A 23558-nucleotide genomic window follows, 5' to 3' on the forward strand; every position below is an offset into this window, starting at 1 on the left:
TTTGTCTACAAATTGATCCTTAATCCTTTTTGAAAGACATTAATTAATTTTATAATGATATTTTTAAAATTTAATTATTTTATAATAAAAGTTTATCAAAAAATTATTTATCTAATATATATATATATATATATATATATATATATATATATATATATATATATATATATAAGTTTTAATTAAAAACGACAGAATAATCCGTCTATTTGATAGGAATAATTTTTAAAACTTTTAAAATAATAAAATTTTATTATTGAAATCAATTTAAATATTTACTCTTAAAAGTTAAAACAAACTCAATGAGGAAAGATTCAGGAAACTAGTTAGTCAATCACATCCTAGAAGGTCAGGTCAGGGTTTGAAAGAAAAAATTAGAACGAAGCATAAATAATGATATATAATAATATAATAAGAAGGTTCGGTGAAGATTATATTAAATTAATGGCCAAGTATTTTTAATTTATTTTCTACAAGTTATGATGCAATGAATTCAATCGATGTAATAACAAAAATGATGCACGTAACTTGGCCGCCACTTCTATAAATTATCAAAATATGTTCATAAGACAAATATAATCATAAGTTATATATTGATAATAATTGAAAAAAAAAATTCCCCAGCGTCTAGAATATCAATTTAGTTTATAAAATTTATTTTATGAATTTAGATATTCTGAAGTGAAAAAATTAGTAAAATAATAAAATGAAAAATTAATTATTATTAATTTATAATTTTTATAAAATATATATTTCATTATTTTAATTTAATTTTTTATTTTATTATTTTATCAATTTTTTTATTTGAAAAAATTTTGCTTGGTATCTTATAAATGATTTAGTTCGCTTTTGGTTTATTGTTAGTCAATTATTATTTATTGGCATTGACTGATGATGCGAGGGTTTACTTGTGTTTCTGATTTTTATTTTAGTCAAAATTCTCCCTACTGATTAAAAATAATTTCACAATTGTTTAGTTAAGTATTTTGATAAATTAAAATATTAAGAAATACTCCTAACGCTGGAAAAGGAGCAACTAGAAGATGGTATTATTGGAAAAATAAATTGGAATAAACATTTTCCCTCCTTTTTTTTTTCGTTAATTTTTTAACTTACGTGCAGAAGGATTAAAAATAATTATCAGAATATCTTTAAAAAGACAATTATATTAGATATATATTAAAATTAATCATTAAAATAAAATATATGTTAAAATAAGTTAAATTATATATATTTATAAAAATATATTAATTTATTTTAATAATTAATTTTAATATATAAATAATATTTTAAATAATAAATTATATAAAAATATATAGTAACTTTAATTTAGTATGAAGGACTATTTTCTGCTATTCATAGATTTGGGTTAAGCTCAATAATAATAATAATAATAATAATAATAATAAGTGATCAATTGATCATGTACTACTTACACGTTAGTTTTATAAACCTAGCTACAGGCACTACACTATACTACCCGTGAGGATAAATACAGCTGATTATAACCAGCATAACTAACTAACTAATCACACATACAAAACTGAAGTTCAAAGAAGCGGGAAAACAGTTAGTTGGTTAGCTTAGTTCATTTTAAGTTGCGTTTAGAAGGAAGATAAAAATTGAGAGACTGAGATTATGAGATAGAGATAGATAGATAAAAATTAAATTAAATATCTGTATTGTGTTTAGTGTAAAATATACTAAATTGAGTTATGTGTTAATATTATGTTTAGTTTAAGATAAATATAGAGATGGAAAGAATAAATTTAGAATTTGAAATAAATAAAAATATTTTTGAAAAAAATATTATTAAAATTTTAGTTTTTCTTCTAAAAAATTTCAGTTCTTTGTATTCTCATTTTTTAAAGTATTGAGAATATACTACAATTTTATATCCTAAAATTAAAATTTTAAATATAATACTAAATTTTAGTCTCTCAGTCTAAGTTCTAATTTCTGAAAGCAAACGCTAACTACGGATCAAGTCACACCACCAAAAACAATTTGACCTCCTAAAACTCCAAATATTCCAGAAGTTTCTGAAGAACAACAGAGCAAATCATTGCTATATGAATAGAACCTTGGTAATTTTAAAAACATGAAAATACACACTACAGGACCTTGAAAAGTAACTTTGTATAGTTAATCAATGTCTAATAAATCACTTTTCATGAATTAAGAAATCACTGTTTTGGATTATAGAAAATATAGAGTTGATAATTAGTAGCTCTCAACTATACCGTCTTCATCATTAACAGGAACTTTATTAATAATATTGAGATCCGTGCAACAAGAAGTTAACTCTGTTATCTGATATTGTTATTAACACGATTTTTAAATTGGTAAATAAAATGAGTATCTCAAACTATGGCAAATAGATACAGAATACGACACTATATAAAATGCATGTTGAATAAGTATCTATAAATGTCGTATCTAACATACTGATATAATAATTCAACAAAATGTTCATATTTTATACATCTCAAATGACCTATTTGTTATTGGAGCTTGAAACATTTGCTTGCCTTGAACCCGAAGAAACACGGATACTTCGCTGAGTTGTCGTGTCCGCGTGTCGGATACATTTTGGACACAATACTTATCGACACTCGTCCGACCACGCATGTTTGCTGTGTCCAAACCGTGTCTTAATAAAAAATAAAAAATTTTTCACCGGACACGTTTTGACACACCTAAATATCATCACGTGTCAGCGTGTCCAATCTTATTCTTAACATATATTTTTAAAATAAATTTAGATATAGTATATATTTATTATTTATTAAAACAAAAAATATTTTAAATACTTGATATAATTAAAATAAGATATTAAAAATAATTAAAAAATTAATTTATATTTTAGTATTCAATAAAATATCAAAATACCATTATGATTTATCTAAAAAATACTTTATATTTTATATGTATGTGTGTCCCAATGTCTTATAAAATTTTAAAATTTGTGTGTCAGCGTGTCCCGTATCGGTATCAGTGTCTGTGCATCATAGATAGCTTAAACCCTATTGTATAATATTATGGGTGTAAAATTACCTATATAGCCTTGTGTGTGTATATACACACGATTTTTATATATATATAAAAGGATCTAGGTGTGAGGGTGAGAATAATGAAGGGCTCTGAACTAGGATTTTTAATCTAATATATATATTTCATTGAGACACCAAAATAGCACTTGAAACATTGTCAAATGAAACTATATGTGAATGAAATTGAAATTATTACTTTGTGAGTTTCTAAAGACGTTAATTATTTAATAAAATACTAGATAAAATTAGAAATATTAGGAGATTAATATTTTTTATTAATATTTTGAATTAATACTACTATTTAGAATTTAAAATTCTAAATTTAGTAAAAAAATTTTTTTGGCCAAGTATTAACGAAAAATAACTATATTGTATATACACTAAAAATTAGTCATCAAATTAATTAATTATTCATACTGAATATATATTAAAATATAAAACACACAATAAAAATGAGTTAAATACTACATGTATTATATATAAATATACAATAATTCATTTTTTATACACATGATATTTTTTAATAAAAAATAATAAATTTAATTTATCAGGTAACAATTAACATTGTTGAAAATAAAAACTGATGTGAGTAGCAGCAATGTAGCATAAAGCATGAGATTATGAAATTGAGAGTGAGAGAATAATTAGAGAGGTTAGTTTATAAAACTCTTGTGCTAATTATGAAAGGCAGCAGCAATTTTTGACAATTTGACAACATTCACCGTCCTTCACGCTAAGTGGATTGCAAAGGCTAATTATTGGATATAACTTTTGCTTTGATAATTAATAGGAGTAGCTGATAAATAGTTAATAAAATGAATGAATTTAAATTTAAGATACTTTCAAATTAAATCACATCAATGAGTCGTGGTTTATCATGATCATTTCTTAGCTAATTGTTTCCAATGAATTGCAATGTCTAGTATAAGACTGGTAATGAGTCGAGTTCAGTCGAGTTAGATCAAATTTAAATTTGGTTCACGAAAATTAAGTTTAGCTCACGATTCGGTTCATTAACAATCGAGCCTATTTCGTAGACTCAAGTTCGGCTCAACGAAAACTCACGAGCTGACTCAAGCTCACGAGCTGGTTCAAATATTAGAAACATAATCTATAATTCTATATCAATAAATTATAACTTATATATATTAAAAAATATTAAAAATAAATTTAATATATTATCTATCTATTAATTATAAATTTTTTATTTATTTTTTACATTAAAATTATATAAAAAAATGACTATAAAATTTTAAACAATTAAAAATATTAATATATATGTAAAATTATATTATATATATATATATTAAATTATTAATACACATATCTTATATGCATTTAATCTACACTTTTAATATTATATATATAATCGAGCCAGCTCACGAGCTAATGAGCTGAGCTTATCCAACCTCAAGCTCGGCTCATTTAATTTATGAGCTCAAATTCAAGTTCAAACTCAAACTCGGCTCATTTAATTTATGAGCTCAAATTCAAGTTCAAACTCAAACTCGGCTCACCAACTCACGAATTTAGCTTATCGAGCTATTAATGAGTCGAGCTCGAGCTGGCTCGTGAGTTGGCTTGACTCACTTCCAGCTCTATAGTATAGTGATATGAGTTCTTATTTGTCAATCCTATTTTTTTTTTCTTCTTCTTTTTCTTTTTGCTCTAAAAACTTAAAAATTTTGATTTTAGTATTTGTTGTTAAATTATTTCGTTAAATTGATAATATTAAAAAGACAAAAAAATAGTTAAAATTTATTTTATTTAATATTTATATAAGACAAATTCTAATTATTTTTGTCTATTTTTTTATTACTAAACATTTCTCTTAAACATATCACGTTAAATTGATCAATATTTTATTTTGTTTATATATATACACATACAACATTAATTAATGTATTTATATACATAAAATGTTTTATATAATCATTTAATCATATTTATTTGTTGAACAGATTACTTATGTAATTAACGTAATAAATAATTATTTTTTTATGTGACATTACGTAATTAAATATATATAATTATTTTATCATGATAATATATCAAAATTAAATTCTATATTTATACAAAAATAATATATTTTTGTACATTCTCCTAATCTATACTTTGTTTAAAAAAAAAAAAAAACCTTTTTCTGGGCTCCAAACTAAAGACTACTTGTCGTCAACACAAAATTAATGTTTCTGCCTTTGTATATGATGGCCAAGTTAGTTGACCTAAATGCTTCTCTTTCCATGATTTGTAAACCCTAAACCAAATATGACATCAAAGGCAGAGAAAAAAAACTAAATAAAATTATAAAACATACTTCATTTACTAACTTGATACACTAGGATGTATTGTCAAAAGCCTACAAAACTTTGATAAAAACCCTTCTCTCTCTCTCTCTCTCCGTACCTAGATAAATTAGACAATAAACATGAAGTTTTGAAGCTTTACTTTTACATATCCACAACAAAGGTCGAATCCCTAATAACTACACCAAGAGAGTTGGCAAGTTGATAAAATAATTAAGATCTCACATGAATATTTTTTATTGTAAAAATAATAACTAAGATATTAATATATATTTTTTGGTCTTTTTACAGTATTTCTCAATTTGACAGATCAAGAAATGATCCGTCGCTGATCTAAACTTCATTTAAGGATTTGTCATTCATTAATAAATTGTTGTATAAACAAAACAGAATTTGAACATCATCAATATTTGTTTAAGAGGACGAATAAGTAACCACTATCAAAAAGCATATCAAATAATTTAACTTTTTAATTAAATAATTTAGTTAAACAAGATATTAAACAATCTAATTATTTTTAATTATTATGTTTATATAAAGACATATTGACGTGAGTAATTGTTAATACTTAAATAAATATTTCCTTAATAAAGAAGAAAGTGGAAATTTTTGGACTTTGTAGCATGTGTTAGGTTAGCTACAAATGTATGTATGTTATTTAAGATGGGAGCAATGATAACCAAGAATTTCACATGGGATAGATAGGGCACCGACATTCATCACCCATCCTTTACGGCAAATAATGGATGATAAGAGTAGCCGAGAAGAGTTTAGTTTATTTGGTAATTCATAATTAATGGAGCACACTTTAGAAGCTACATTATAAATAAAAATATTTGAAAAATAATAAAAGTAATAAATAATATTACATAACCAAATTATTTTAAAAACCAAATTCAATTAAGTGCTTATTTGGGCGTTATTATTTTGATAAAAAAAAAGATTTTTTTTTATTTTTAAAGTTTGACAAATTTTTAGTAGTAAAAGTAAAAATACTAGAAAAATAAAAAAATATTTTTTTTGAGAAGCTATAATTTACATTTTTTTAAAAAGATCTTTTTCTCTTAAAAAAAAGATGTTTTTCATGTAATAAATAAACAAAAAAGTACTTTTATATTGTTATATCCAAACATAATTGATAAATAAAAAGATCTTTTTGCATGAGATATCTAAATATAAAATTACTTTTAATTTTTCATAAGATATTTAAAAAAAAGATAACTCGAAAAAGATCTTTTCTTAAAAGCTTACGAAGTTGGTTTAACATCTTAAAGAGTAATAACAAAAGATTTTAATTGAAGAAAGAAAAAAAAAGAGACACAAAAGATAAAAGAAGAAGAAGAAAGACTTGACTAAACTCAATTATAAAAATAATTTGTTCACTTAATATTTTTTATAAAAAATTAACCAAAAGTAATCTAAAGTTATCTTACTTTATATTTTTAATTATCATTAAAATAATTGAATAATATTAAATATAATAAATATATAATTATAAATATTACATGTATAAAATTATAGATATTAAATAAAATAAAATAATTTCCTATCACATTACCCATATTATAATGTTTATAGCATTCATGACAGAAATATTTATCGTCAAGTATGTTGGATTAGCTAAGTAATCTTTAATAATATGAAAATAATAATTATAAACATTTCGGTGCATACATTATTACAGTAATTTATCAACATGCAATAATAATAATAATAATTTATCTGCAATTATTTTTTTTAGTTAACCTAAAATACCCATGCATCCCAATCAAAGTTAGGTTAAAATGATGAAAAATTATTAGCCATTCACAAATTTAGGTTATCACAATTACATGGCTAAAAACTTGTGGCATCAAACCAAACCCTAGCTAGTAGCTAACACAAAATCTTAAAGGCATAAAACTTGATTATCAAATTTTTTTTTTGTTGCCCACGATATCGCCCGACAGGTCAAAGACTAATCCGTCGCGGATCGAAGTTCCATTTAAAAGTCTGTCGCTGGCCAATGAGTTGCTGCATGCACAAGCCGAGATTCGAATTCCGAGACTTGATTATCAAAATTTTAATATAATCAACAGAAAATATTGATATGCACCAAACATTCATAAAATATAATAATATAAAAAGATTCTAATAAATTTAATATATGGTTTGACAGCTTCTGGATATGAACATAGCTACCAATGAATAATAAGCCAAAGCAATAAGATTTATGAAGAACCAACTCAATCCACTTCCATAGGAATAAGATTAAGTAAGAAAAGTGATTAGGTTGGTGTGACAGAAAATCAAATACTTCTTTTCTTTAATTAGTAGGTAAAAATTGTAGGTACCGAATAATTACTCTTTTGAGATTTCTAATATTCAAATAGAATTATTACAAGTAAAAAATTATATGTAATTTCACTTAAAAAAATGAATAAATAAACAAAGAAGATCTAAAGGACTTGAAAGATGGTAAATATCTAAATTTAAATATAACAAAACTCATCATTCTTACCCAATTGTGTTGTCGAGAATTCGGCTTGAGATCACGAAGAGGGATTAGAAGATGTCTTTGCAATTGGATCTTATTGTCATGATGTCGATGTAGATATAGACTCTCGTCTTGTCTGAGTCAATGATTTCGGATCAAGTAAAAAAGAATTGTCCTCCGTTTAAAGAGGTACAGTCTTTTTTGACCTGAACGGAGATCATCAACTCCGACAAAATGTAAGTCTATATCGACCTCAACTTCATGAGAAGCAAGAAGGAAAGAAACAATTATAAGTGGTTAGAAACTTAAAATGTTTCCAAATTTTGTAGTAAATGGAAAGGAATAGAGCAACCTGCATGACACAAGATGCATTGATGGCATAAGAGAATGAAGAGGGTAGATGGAGTGATTATAATATTTCAAAGACTGTAATTGACTTAAGTGATTCTAGGCGTTCTTCTATTTTCTCCCTCTACTTTTTTTTTTCCCTCTAAGAAGGAAGGGTCATGGAATGAGAGGGTTCCAAGTTCAAACTATTGAGGCATTGGCTACATTACTTGTGCTGTATATATAATCACATGTGGGGTTGTTTAGTAATTTTACTATTTCTAGACTTTAGGATTTCTTTTTTTTTTTTTGGAATGGGATTTACTGTAATTAAATATTTAATTATTTATTATTCCTTTTCAGTATTTATTTTTCAAAATTCTTTTTCTTGGGTTTCATTTTGGTCTTTTTTGTTGTTTTCATTTTTCTTGGATTTCAATTTTAAATTAAAACAAGAAAACATCCACACATGATGTTAATTACAAAATCAGTGATAATTAAAATCATTTTTCCATGAAGCATGGAAGCCTTGTTTTCTATCCCTCCCCTTCAACTCCAACACAAAAAAGGCTTTCCCACCTGAATGATACTTACTTCTCATTGGAGTTGCTCTAACTGTCAAGGTTCTTCTACCACACTGTTGATACTGTGTTTCCTTTCTCTCTACACAGCAGGATTAGAGTTATATTTAATCATTTTTCATTTATAAGATTGCTGCCTCTGAATGTTTGTTATTAATAATTTTGTAAGATATATAATTTCCTATTATTTTATATTAAAATTACATGTGAGATAATTGGAACCAAAATTACTCCCTTGTCGTTAAAAATGAAAGTTCCTCCATTAATTTCTTAATTATTTTTGAGACATCATCTCACAAATACTGATGTGGCTGTATATAGGGCTTCAGGTGGGAACGCTTTAAAAATTAGAAAGTGGTGATTAATAACCAAGATTGAGTGTAACAAGCAATTATATTCAAGAATATGCAACTGCATAGAGGTGAGTCAAAAAATGCATTAAGTTGTGAGTATGATTTGTACAACAATATCAAATAAACATATATATATTTATAAATATACACCTCAAAATCTGGGACTACAGACTTATATGTGAGTAATGAATATAAATGGGGCCATATGCCGAAATTTGCTCTCCATATATAGGTCAAAAGGCAACCAACTTTCCCTGCACAAATCCTATCCAACTGCATTCCAATATTTAGAGAAAAAGGTCCCATGATGAGAACCACCATCTGAAATAGCAGCAAGAATAAAGCTTTCTGCATAAGCTCAGGCCCTGAAAAAGCATAGCCTAAGGAGCTGAATGTGAAAATCATGTTAAATACAAGCTTCCATTTTCCTAAAGTAGCAACCATATTAGTTTCCATCAAGGGCAACATCAGCAGGGTCCCCAATCCAAGGCCTACCTTCCCTCCACCGGAACTTTATTCTCAGTTTGCCGTTTGCGTCTACTCCTACCACCTGTCCCTTGCTTGCATGCGTTTCCATTCCCCATCCCCAGCGCGGTGCCACGAGTCCATCTCTAATTTTTACCTTGTCCCCCACTTTGAATGGTCTAACCCTTTCCATTTCCCATGCCTTGCAAAGCCAGAGTCTCTCCATAAAGCAGAATGCCACCCACAGATCTCCATCTTCCATCCGGTGCACCACTCCAATGCTCGAGTGACTCACCTCCCCCCACTGGTGGATTGGGGTTGAAACTGACGCTTTAACTTTTACCCAGTCTCCGATACGAAGCTCCCTCTCTTCCACCACCTCCACTTCTGATGGGTCCAGCATCCATGTCTTCGATCCGGCTGGAGTGTATATTCGGAGCTTTCCATCGGCATCGATTGCTTGTATGGTTCCAATACTAGCATGGGTGTGCCCTGACCAACCAAATCTTGGTTGCTTTATACATTGCTTAACTCTAACTTTCTGTCCAACAAAGAGTTTGTCAACTCTTTCGAGATGGGAGGTTGGTCCTACCCACTTTTCTTGCTCCCCACAAAAGCCAACATAAGTGCTTCTGTCTGAGTCGTCTTCTTCATACCCTATTCCTTGTACAACACCAATACTACCCGGTGCAATCGATTTCCAACTATTTGCATTATCCTTCAACCTCACCCATTCTCCAACTTCGAACATTGGTTCAATCTGTAGATCTGAAGGATCTCCTCTCCATAATGCTGACAAGCCAAAGAAAACAACCCTAACTTCGCCATCAGCGTGAATGCTGGTTATAACACCCTGAGATTCAGGCTGAGCTCCTCTCCAACCCCACCTTGGTTCAACCAGACCATTTCGAAATCTAACATATTGCCCAATTTTGAAGATGGGAACCTTTTCAACATCTGTGTAATGAGCAATCCACTTCCCTTTACGGAAACAACAAGCCAACTCCAAGTATCCAGAATCCTGTACACTATGCACAACAGCTAAACTTTCCCTTCCAACAGTATTCCAGTCATAACTTGGTCTATTCCCCAAGCTTGGTTTAGAGCGTACCCAATCCCCAACTTCAAATCCAGGAAGTCGTTCTGCATCTCCAGGAGAAACTTTCCACAAGCTTTGCCTACCAGTGACTTTCAACTACAAAAGAAAAAAGAATCATTAAATCACTTATTTTGTCTCAAGATGAAATACAATAACTGAACAGAAATGTTTTCACCCTTTAGTGAACTGAGTCTATATAAAAGCTACCCACATGAAAGCTATCAACAAGGCAATGTTTATATAGCTCTGTAAGTAAAATTAGGGCGGTATTAATCTCATGCAAAAATTAGAAAAGAAAACAATGTAGTATACTTACATTAAGAGCACCATCCATGTCAATTCTTGCTATTTTCCCAACAGTAGCTGGTGATTCATTTGACCATCCAAGTCGTGGCTGAGAAACAGATGGCATCACGTGAATTTCTTGTCCCACCTCAAAAGGAGGAACTTTCTCCACATCAGTTACTGAACAAGAAAAAGGCTTGCTTCTGAAGCAAAAGGCAACACCCATATCACCATCTTCCTCCAAGCTATGGATTACCCCAATACTGTTCCTGTTAATATCCTCCCACCCATACTTTGGAGCAGGAACTGATGCTTTCACTCTGACCCAATCTCCAACCTGCCCATGGACAAATTAGCAAGTTAAGAAGAGCAAGACAATAAGACATCTCACAGCAAAAATATGAAGGCAACAATTATAAATGGCAGCCAAATGATAAATATCGAATTTGCACCTTGAAATCTTCCACCTTCTCCATATCAGATGGATCAGCCTGCCATGGTATGGGTCGGTTTGGTATTTCAATTATTAGGAGACCATCATTCTCAATCTCGCTTATCCTTCCAACACTATGATGTGTCTCACCACCCCAAGCATATCTAGGTTCTGCAACAGAACGCTTCACACAGACGCGATCACCAATCTGTAAGATAATAAAGTTTATTAATATATAAATCTAGTGATTAGATGAGGAGAATACTGTCTTCGAAAAAATTAATTCACACTCTGCTCACCCTAAAAGGAGCAACATGCTCCACCTCCTCTGGTTCACAATGCCATGGATTTGGAAGATAGCTGAGTTCTATTAATAGACTACTGTCTGGTCTGATACAATATACAATGCCAATGCTTCCAGGTGTAACGGATCCTAATCCATGTTTAGCTGATGTAAGAGTAGGACGAATCCGAACCCAGTCTCCAACCTTGAATTCCTCAACCCGTTCCATCTCTGCAGGGTCAGCTTTCCATCCCCTTGATGCTCCAGGGAACCCAACACGGAGAATTCCATCATCATCAACACATAACACTGTTCCAATGCTGTCACGTGACTGCCCACGCCAACCAAACCTAGCAGACAAATAGCCATCAATGTCAAAGACAAATGCAAAATCATCAAGATTGCAAGTATGCCATGCACAAAACACTAGTTAACATAATTTATGGTCAAGCATTGGTTGTCGTTTTTGCTCTCTTTCCTTTCTTCTAGGGTTCTTTTTGGTTTTGTTTAGGTGCCGGGGAGAAGTCCAAGAACAGACTATCATAGAGAGTATACAAAAGTGGTTAATACTAGTACAAAGAAGGCCTTATAAATGTCCTCTGCCAACCTATTTTAATATCTTTCTTCCAGGATATTATTTAGCCTCCTATTAGGCAGACTTTACTAATCAACACTTTCAGGAAGATTACGACAGCTCCTGGCTGACTAGCTCATCTTGGGTCGACAGAAACTTCCTTTTCCAAGTCTAAGCCCCAATCACTAACTGATACCAAGATATCAGTATCATATTTTAGATGCTCGGAGCAATTATCTCTCTTTTTAATTATTAGACGGTAGCTTTGACAGCTTGAAAATGCAAATTGTAGTAAATCTTCTATGTAATGGGAAATCAACAAACTTGGCATAGGAAGATTTTGGGAGAAACGAACAACCCTGGGGAAGTCCAATTTGCTAGCATGAATGATTCCATTTGGTAGTATCATTACGCTGCCCTTTTAGCTTATTTAGAACAGTCATGTCTATATGGCCTCATTTTGTGCTTGGGAAACAAGTTCTATAACTGATAGTAATTTTCTATTCGTTTAATATATTTCCCATCTCTTCACATTTTTCCTTAGAAAAAAGAGAATCATTGATTCCCAAATTTGGAGGAGCTATGCCCGATGCTTTTGACAAAGGCATACTAGAAAAGAAATGTATAAGCAGAGAAGATATTCTCCAACAGACAACAGAGCACTGCAAAATATGTAGGTATTTAATACAGATCCAACAAAACCCCAAAATATAGACATAACAATGAAATCATAAATTTATACAAAAGATTACCGTGTAGCACTCATACAAAATCATACCTGGGCTCTTTCACATCTTCTTTCAACTGTACATGTTGCCCTCGGTCTAATGGAATGAGTTTTACAACTTCATTTGCCAAAACATGAACTTCTCCAGAGCAAAATGAAACAATGAGATTATCACGATCTTGAATACTTTGCACAAATCCAACACTCTTTGGTCTAGCACCTTGCCACCCATAGGTAGGAGCTGTGACAGTTCTTTTAAATTTCACCCAGTCTCCCACTTCAAATCTAAATACAGCCAATGACAAACAAATTTTAGTGCATAGAAGTTACATGGTAGAAAATAAATAGTTAAATACCAATACCCAATAAAAAGAAAATTAGCTGGAAATGATGTCTTATGCTCACATTGTAGGAGAAAGATGAACTCCTCTATTCATGAGTGCCTCCATCAGATCTTCAGATATCCATTCTCGGGGAAGGGCCTCCAAGATGTCACGTAGTGTCCTGCCACTGTCACAAAACATAACCCTCTCAGTCACAGTAGAGCATTCCAGTTGAATGTGCTTAATGTTATTATGGAATAGCAACAATCAACAGTTAAACAGAGTTACAAACGCAAAAATAGATATTAAGATGTGTACATACTACGTAACAAAAAAAGGTAGAACTTACTGAAAATGCAATGCCTAGACATACCTGTGGTTTCTGACCTCAATATCAGCATCGGAATTCCTTAGCATAACAATGAGCCAGTCAAGATTTTCACGTATCATTTTGGCTGTCTCTGCTGCTATATGGAAAGCATTGTCACCATCATCATCCTGAAATAATATTGAATTAGAACCTTAAATGGCAAGGCCATAAGGGTGAAGCCACCATCCCAAAGAATGGAAATCATCACCCTCAAATTGTTTCTTAACAACAAATAACATTGAATCATGAAGAGGGTTGAAGCAGAAACTGAACTCAGCAATTAGCAAGTCATATAAATATATAAAAAAAGGCATCCCAGTGCACAAGCATCCCGCGTTAACGCAGGGTCCGGGAAAGGGCCGTACCCAAAGGGTGTAATGTACGCAGCCTAACCTAATAATTATATCAGTGGCTGTTTCCACGGCAACCCGTGACCTTGAGGTCACACGGAGACAACTCAACCGTTGCTCCAAGGCTCCCCTTCAAGTTGTATAAATATATAATATAGATAAATAGATCATTATTGTATAACTACATAGTAAATCAGAAAGCAGAAGTGAAAGCAAAAAATGAAATAAAGATGTTCGTTTAGCAATTGCATGTGATCTTCATTTAGCAAATTATAAAACCACCAGAGATCAGTATCCTATGTCATCAAATGATTATATTTAATTTGTGTTGATGAAACTGCAGGAATGGAAACTTAAATAAGAACCTGCAAATTGTAATCTGCCCCAGCAGCTAGAAGCAGTCCAACAGATGCCTTTGCACCCCTAGCTAATGCCAAGTGAAGAGGTATACTGTTGTGTATATTGCAAATGTTCACATCAACTCCAGCAGCAAGAATGACCTACTCCACCCAGAAAGAGAAGGGGGGATTAACGTTAATTAAATGCTAACATAGAATATTAACATGACCAAATGTGCATACTGCAGCCCCAACAGAATATGAAGGGATACTTAATTATTTTAATCAAGAAGTGCTTCAAATACCTTGACCAAGTCCACATCATTTGTCATAGCAGCTGTATGCAAAGCTGTCCTCCCATTCTGTGAATCTTGAGCAGACGGATCCGCTCCTGCCGCAAGCAGTATCCGCACCAATTCTCTCCCTTCTATTTTTGGCGGGAACAAACACCATAATGAGTTTAAGCATTAACACTCAAATTTGAAGATGTTGAGGGATAAATAGAACAGAAGAATTATGTAATTTGAAGAGAATTGTACTTATTGCATGTTGAAAATTTTGAAATATGAAATAGCAAGACAAACAAGTAAGGCTCTCAAAATTGTAGCTTTATGCAGGTTTTGCAATTTTTAGGAGTACTTGGGAGAAGCAGAATAATTGCATCTTTCAGGAGATGATTGTATAAATGGCCACCCTTCGATGATTGGCCAATGGTTTTTTTCATATTGCCATTTGAGATTGGGAACCTTTGCTACATTCTTTATTAATTTACTTAAGAGATACATTTGCTGCTCTTAATTTTATCTGCTCTGGAGGATCTATTATCCTCCCTCTGGTTTTCACTTCCTTTCTGTCTAAGCTTAAACGTAGATGTAGTTTTAACCTCTTATCCCTTGGTTTTCATTGGCATCAACTAAATAAATCTATTACAAGGAAATTAAACCAGTTTTGCAACCAAGAAACAGATTTAACTAGAAAACAACATGCACTGTATCAAAACATAGCCAAATGACAAAATCATCATCGCAATGAACTTTTGAATACCGCTTTCATGATCTTTCTTAGAAGCTGCTGCCATGCACAAGGCAGTTCCAATTGGGCTCGGTATGTCAATTGCTTCAGCAATCTCATCTGAAGTTGCAACTTCCACCCATCTCTTCACAACAGCAACATTCCATGTTGCCACACACAAGTGTAGCGGTCTGCAACACCAAAGTAAAACCGAGTCATCATATCTGTAAATTAGAGAAAATAATATATCCATTCAATAACAATGCAATTCTTATTCTTAAGATTCTGGGCCTAACTCTACCAAAAAAGCTAGCTCAAAGGAGAAGACAAAACTCTTTCATGTAGACAATATATTTCTCATATCCTTAAGCATTGAGCAATGAGACTTCACACTCCAACCATGGCTCACTTAAGTGAGGGTACAATCTCATAGCAAATGACAAATTACGTTATACTTAACTATGAGCATTGACCATTATAGCTTTTAAAATGTAAAATTACATGAAATATGATGGCCCTAAAGATGTGATTCCCAGATTATGTGAGATTAACACTGAGGAGCAGTAGTTCCAAATCCGCTTCGTTTTACTTTATAATATAAATCATAAATGATTTCTTAGCAATTTGATTTCATCATACCGGTTGATTGTAAATATTGAGAAACTGAAATCCTTACTGAATATGATGAAAACTGATCTTTAATATTCAAATAGGGATCAAGAAAAGGTCATCTTTTGCTATTTGTTTTCCCATGAACAATAGGATAATGTTAATATAACAAGGACTGCAGTGCAAAGACAAACAAAAGTTGAATAGAAGTCCAAGCTCCATAAAAACAAAGACAATATTTATTGGCATGTTCTGATGAATATATCTATAATCAATTAACTAGAGTCTACCATAAAAGGAAAAGTAAATCAAATATAAATGATAACATATTTTCAATTACTTTATCCAAAGCAAAACACATTACCAGGGTGCGAATGAGAAAGAACTGTATTGATCTACTCTCTAGATACAGAAGGATCTTTAAATTAAGTAATAATCACGTTATTTTGAGTACGAGTAATTGTAAATTTTATTTTATGATGGAACATGTAACAGCAAATATGATTCCTCTGAAAATTAGTGATATCCGTTCACTTCACCATGTATTTTTGGACTAGCTTAATTTTTGTTCAGAGAGGCTTATGTTTGATAATGAAATACAAGGACATGTCAAGCTGGAAATGTGTTTCTGGAGACAAAGATAATAAAACCCGAGCATATCTTTTTGTGATCAAACAACAGACCAATAGAAGATCATATAATGTTTTCCTTATTTTACTTTCTACTTAACAAAGGTAAGAGGCAAAACTCTCAATAAAACTATACAACCAGAAAGAATACAGTCCTGGAAACATGGGACGACAATTAAACTTGATTAATGCAGAAGACACAATGTTCAGGAAAGTGGGGCGTGCCAGTTTGCTCATAGCCTCATATTATACAGTACATACACCAATCAAGCCTTAACGCTTTTGGGGGGGATCTATAATTTCTTGGAATAAAGATAATTAATAGAATTATGAACAACAAATTACAATTTGCATTCAAAACACATTTTCATCCCGCTAGTACATTATATAGAAGGAATATAGAAGTTTATGATAGTATAATGTGCCAGTTATGTAGAAGTTACCATACAATCTTTAGTAGGACCTGAAAATTTTTCATCAAAATGTAAAAGGAAATCACATGATGATGAGATGAAAAGAATAAATTCTATGTATTTTGTTGATCAGCTTCAAACATATGATCAGCTTCAAACATATGATGAACTTACAGAAATATTTCTCTACAGTCTATCCTGTTGCCATTCATGTTATCAATTACATGGGCGATAATAATGAAAATATGCCATAGAATATCCCACCCCTTTGAGCTGCATGAAGGTGCAAGCCCATGGAAGGATTGAAAACGACAAACACTATATTGATCTTTTGCTTCCTTTTTGCTTTTGAATGGAGGATCCTTTATCCCCCCAGCCCACCTTGTAATATTCTTCTTCCCTCTTATTGATATTCTTCCTTTATCACAAGATATTTCCCAATAGTTTAAGATCAATGATTGTGTACATCCATACTGCTTGGACCAATTGGCAGTTGGAACACAAATTCAAAGGTAAAAAATAAATTTTAAGAGAAGTATATACTCACGTCAGGTTCTTTGAGTTCATAATGGCCATTGATCTACAGCCTCCATTTTCTAATATTACAATGGCACAGTCTGTATACTTCTTAGCAACTGCCCTATGCAATACAGATTCTCCTTCATCATCCACTGCATTAGGATCAGCTCCAGCTAATAGTAGTTCCTGTTATTTTTACATATAAATGAGTGATTAGTGACAAATATAGCTCTACTAAAATATATCAGAAACATATGAGACCTGAGTATGATCCAAGTAAGACATACTCGCATACAATCTGGTTGTCCATGATAAGCACAAACATGAGCGACAGATGGGCCCAAGCCATCCCTCAGTCTTGATGTCACGTTAGCATTTCTTTTGATGAGGCAACGAACACAATCTGGAGAGCCAGCTGCTAAAGCAAAAACAAGAGGAGGATCTCCATCTTTGTCCAAGACATCAACATTAGCCTCTTTATACTCCAAAATGGCCTCAACAAGCTCTGCACTTCCACGCCTACAAGCTAAGTGAAGAGCTGTTTGCCCATCAACATTTTGAGATTCCAGTAGAGAAGATATGTAATCGCTGCCATTTTCTGATGCAGCCTTCGCAAGAAGATCTCTGTAAAAGAAAATAAATGAAATGATCAAATTTAAACAAAAGAAAGCTCAAGCAGGATGATTTGTGATGCCAACTAACCTAACTCCTGTGGCATCCCCTTCAGACACAAAGCGGTGAAGATGGTTTGGGTTTGGCATTTCTTGAGGGACATCTAATTCAGGGGCTGGGGTTGGTTCAGTAACATTAGACACAGAGCGTTTGACAAAGTCACTGTATCCAGAGAAACATAAAACATTGCATAAGAGAACCAGTTTACAAAACAAAATGACAAGAAGTCCATGCAGCTCATTCCTGGTGAAGCTCATATAGTCATATTTGCTTATTAAGAATATAAAAAGCCACCTTGATAATAACTTAAAAAACTTACTTATCAGGGCTTGCAGGAGGGCTGCGCGGTATTTCCTGCAAATGGCGGAGAAATATTGCTAACATTGCATTAAATGTAGGCCTTTTAGATGGCTTGAATTGCAAGCACTCTCCAATCATCTTCCACAATTCCCTTGGAATTCCACCACCAACCACACTGGCATACTGTGGAGGAAGTCTCTTGGCTTTAACAACTGAACGATAAATTTCTTCTGCACTTAAGCCAGCCCAACTGCACAAGCATATATTTAAGCTATGAAATTCTAGAAAAGAGAATACAATAGAATATAATGAAGTTTAGGTACAGAATGAATTGCTCCACGTACGGAATGGCACCCGTGCACATCTCAACCAATGTACAACCAAAACTCCATGCATCTGACTCGGGAGATATACCTATTGCATCATCCCAGAAAATATTTAGTGACTTCTTCCCAGGTTCCCAAGCCTCGGGTGCTGTATAATGTGGACTGAGCATTATACATTCCATACAAGAGTGGATCTTTGAGGAGTCACACTCTGGCCGCGCCTTCCAACAGGAAGGCTTCTTTAAAATTGTAGCAAGTCCATAATCAGAAACTACCGCGTGCCCATTTGAATCAAGAAGAAGATTGGAAGGTTTTAAATTCATGCAAACGACACCAGCAGCATGAAGCTCAACAACCCCTCTTGCAATGTCTGCTCCATATCTGCATTTGGCAATCTCGGTGTTAGCTATCACGGAAACTCAAGTGCCACACGGGTTAACTCATAAAGTCAAAATGATTATTAGTCTCACAATAAGAAAATGCGAAATCAAAGATAAAATTGTTCTAATGAGTTATTTTCTAGAGTATTTCACAAAAATATAATCAGTATATTATTAATCTAGATGAATATACAAAAGCAGAAATACAGCGATAGAATACATAAATTAAGTCATTCTGATTTAGCCGGCTTTGGCGTCACCTATGGCCAAGATACAATTTGCCTCCAAACAAACATAAGTAACCAACTGACAGATTGCATTATCTCAAAAATTTAACAAGAATGCAGTGCAACATACATATTAATTATACCAGTGAGATTACCATAATAATCATCATGGTTTTAAATTATTAATCAATATCGCGGATTAACAGTCATGGCATTAGCACCAACTGAATCGCCACACAGTCAACCTACAAGTGTCAGAAAATCATTCCTGAGAGAAACCGCAACATAATGGCATCGCCGCGTTGTAGGAAACTGCGGTGCCCACCACCCACCACAATATAATCGGCAACCAATCATGGATACATACAACACAATTCAAACACATTAAACAAATGTGCTGAGGAAATTAACCTAACTACTGAAACACAATCATTACTACCCCCAACTTATCACCTAGTCACTACCAAGTCAAAACAAATTCCTAGCAACTAGTTTTATCATAGAAACCGTGAAAAGCAAAAAAAATAGTTGCTAAATCTGAATATAGAACAACAAAAACAAGAGAACAAAATTATGCCAAAAGAATAAAACATAAAAAATCCAAAACCTTAGGACTTGTTCCAAAGTGAGCCTGCCCTCATTTCTCTGCATCTCAGACTGAACCGATCCATAGCACCTATCCATCACAAGGCACAAGCTCTCTTCATGCTTCATTGCTCCATGGAAAGTGCACACGTTCCTGCACCACATCGAAGCTCTCCGCAAATTCTCGAGATTCCCCTGAATCCACTCCAAATCCATCCCCTCCGTCACCGCCACCTTCTTAACCGCCACCTGGTGCCGGCACCGTCCTCCGCTTCCTCCGATCACCGCCGTCCACATCTCAACACCAGCTCTCCTCCCCTCCCCAATCCGCCGCACCAGCTTCAAGTCCGGGTGCGCTCCGACCTCGATCACCGGCTCGCACCCGCCGGAGCTCGACGTCTGCGACGCTCTGCTGCACCGCCGCCGCCGCTTCTCCTCGTCATCATCGTCCTCATCGTCCCCGCTTCCGCCACCATCCTCATCCTCGTCGTCGTCGTCGGTGTAGTCGCAGTCGAAATTCGAGCCACCAGCGGCGCCTCCAGCTCCGGCGGCGGCGGAGTGGATGAGTGCCAAAACAGCGTAATTCTTTCGCAGAGCCTGTACGGAGTTCCCGACGGTTGACACGTGGCGGCATCGTGGACATGTGAGCGTTGCGTCGGGCGATGAAGAGAACATTCTAGAAAGGCACTCTTTGCAGAATCCGTGTCCACATTGGAGCAGCAGCGGTACTCGCTCCTCCTCGTTATACCGCGTTTGGCAAACCGAACAGCAAGGGATTTTCATTTCCTTAAAGCTTCCGCTGTGTGCCAAACAAGGCCTTAAGTCGAAGTGTGAGTGTAACAGAAAAAAGGAGTTTGATCCGATTGAAGTGAGAGGGATCTAATTGAAGTTGCGAATGTTAGATCGATCCGTTAAGCAAAGTGATGAATTAGGCTAATGATGAAGCAAATCTAGAGAGAGAAACCAACAAACAAAAAGGGTTTTGAAACGAACAAGAGTGAGTTATGAGGGAGATTTTCGTACTTAGAGATCAATGAAACTTTCTTCTTTCCCTTTTCTTATTGTTTTTTTAATTTTATTTTATAGGTGGGTGGGAAGGACCGGAAGGCACTGATGTTGTTGTGTTCTTATGCTTGTGCCTTCCACTTTGGACTTTGTGGACAAGTACCCTAAAATTCTTTCTTTGCTTTGCTTTGCTTCATTCATTCATAATACAAGTGGAATTTCTTCATTTAGGTTTCTATGTAGTTTTTTTTTTCCGGATATTTTATGTGTGTAAATACTTAGATATTGGGAATTAGAATTCGGTAAAAAAATACTGTATATGATCAAATTTTTTTTGTAATTAGTCAAATCAAGTTATACAAGTTTAATAAAAAAGATATGGGTATATGTTTTTTTTTTTTTTACTTTTTCAACATAAAAATTCTCTACAAAAATTTATTTACATAATATAGAAGTTTTTATATATAATATATAAATTTTTATAAAAGCACAAATTTATCCATATATTATAAAAAATTATACAAATAGCATAAAAAATTTTATAACACATAAATTTTTACTATGAATATAATTTATTAGTTTGGTGAATTAATATTTTAAATATGTGATTTTTTAAAAAGTTTTATGTTTTATATATAAAAAATTTCTATATACCGAAATTGATATCCTATATGTAGTCTTTTAAAAAATTTTATGATGTACACCAAAATTTCTGTACTGCACACCAAATTATTTATAGAGTAAAGTATCGTTTTTGTCCTCAACGTTTGGGGTAAGTCCTATTTGTGTCCCTAACGTTTAAATCGTCCTATTTGTATCCTTAACGTTTATAAAAGTGATTCAATGTTATCCTACTATCAATTATACTAATAAATCAGATTATATTTTTCAATTATTCTCACTTGAATGTATTCATTCTCAATTATGTCTCACTTGGATGTGGTCGATTTTAATATTATACCCACTATTTGTGTTTAGATTCAATTATGTCCCTAGAAAAGTGAATTGTGTAAATGTTATAGGAATTAGTTTCAACATTTGATGAGTTTCGGAATAGATCATCGATTCTATCCCAGGCATTTATATTCTAACTTCAAGAAGATATTTTTAAAACTCAAACTAAAGCGCTCATGATGTGTAATTGACGGTAGGATAACATTAATCACTTTTACAAACGTGACGATTTAAACGTTAGGGACACAAATAGGATTTACTTCGGGACAAAAACGATACTTTACTCTTATGTATATTATATATGTACTAAAATCTATGTATTTTGCGTATTTTGTTAGTTGGGTGTTAGTATTTTAAATACGTGGTTCTTTAAAAATTTTTGTATTGTGCATTAAAAATTTTTTCTGCTCTAATTTTTTGAACATATATAGAAAAATATGAATAAGACGACGACAATGATAATGACAAAGGATAGGAAGGCCAAAAAAAGAAAAAAATCAAACAAAAGAAGACGCGTAAAAAAGAATAAGAGTAGAAAAAGACAAAAATGATGACGTTGTTAAAGAAGAAGACAACAACAACCACAACATCGGCGAACAACAATAAAAGAAAAAGAAGAGACGAAGGAGAAGAAACGATATAAGTACGTTTGAAGAAGAAGCGCGCTTCAACTTGATTAACTACTTAATTTAAGAAAAAAAAATTAGATACCTAATTTATTGTAAAAAAATATTCTGTAATCGGCTGTTTATTCTTAAGTAAATAAAATATAATAAAGAGATTAATCATTACATTTGAGAGAAAATATTTCTGAGAAACCAAAAATATATATTGGTACTAGTTTAATTTCTTAGTTTTTGAGAATATTTTATATGGATAAATACTAAAAATTTATATTTGAGAATTTAAATTAGGTATGAAAAATATTTTTTAGTCGACTATTTGCTTTTAAGTAAATAATATATATGTTATCTAGATTTTTTTTATTAATAATAAATATAGACTTATTTGTTATTTTTTTAGTGGGAGTACATAAAAAATACGTAGTATATAAAATATAACAAATTAACAGATATTTTTAAGGAAAATTTTTTATTCTTTTCAATAATGAGAATAATTTTTTTTGTTTTGAAGAAAAAAAAAATAAAGAACAAATTGAATAGAGAATGCTGCATTGATCCTTTTACAAGCCAATAAACTCTAAATTCGGTATTTCTTCCACAGTCACAGTATCACAATTCTCTTGTTGGGAATAAGACACAATTCCCCCTTGAGAAAACACCTTTGACAGAGAAATAAAATAGACACAATCACAACACAAGAATTTAACGTGGAAACTCCAATTACCGGAGAAAAAACCACGGCCGTTGTCAAATGACAACCAGAGAATATCACTATGTGAAAATTGTTACAACACATAGACTTCTTTCTCTCACCGGCACCCCAGTACACCCACACTCTTTCAAAGCAAATATCTAACTACACCTCACAACACTCTCTAATCAAAGAGTACAGAGGAAAAGAAAAATCAGATACAAGCTTAAAGTGTTTCTGACTGGTGCAAAAACAAATGAAGAACTTAGCCTCA

At 32.4% G+C, this 23558-nt stretch overlaps 1 protein-coding gene and 1 long non-coding RNA gene across 2 annotated transcripts; both read right to left on the minus strand.

Annotated features, from left to right (window-relative positions):
* Positions 1-7130: 7130 nt before the first annotated feature.
* On the minus strand, positions 7131-8375 carry LOC112786809 (uncharacterized). Its single transcript, XR_003194333.2, has 2 exons — positions 7857-8375; positions 7131-7369 (listed from the first exon to the last, which is right to left on the minus strand). It is a non-coding gene; the product is annotated as an uncharacterized lncRNA (long non-coding RNA).
* A 739-nt stretch (positions 8376-9114) lies between these two features.
* LOC112782555 (E3 ubiquitin-protein ligase KEG) lies at positions 9115-21226 on the minus strand. The gene is made up of 16 exons (XM_025824997.3): positions 20034-21226; positions 18838-19200; positions 18513-18743; positions 18224-18355; positions 17809-18145; positions 17550-17707; positions 15385-15542; positions 14646-14767; positions 14368-14502; positions 13656-13780; positions 13365-13469; positions 13011-13244; positions 11675-12008; positions 11395-11583; positions 10974-11279; positions 9115-10753 (listed from the first exon to the last, which is right to left on the minus strand). Exons 1-16 carry the CDS (start codon positions 20792-20794, stop codon positions 9539-9541), a joined length of 4905 nt encoding a protein of 1634 aa, XP_025680782.1. The 5' UTR covers positions 20795-21226; the 3' UTR covers positions 9115-9538.
* Positions 21227-23558: the final 2332 nt, after the last annotated feature.

This window comes from Arachis hypogaea, chromosome 20, assembly GCF_003086295.3.
Source record: "Arachis hypogaea cultivar Tifrunner chromosome 20, arahy.Tifrunner.gnm2.J5K5, whole genome shotgun sequence".
NCBI lineage: Eukaryota > Viridiplantae > Streptophyta > Magnoliopsida > Fabales > Fabaceae > Arachis > Arachis hypogaea.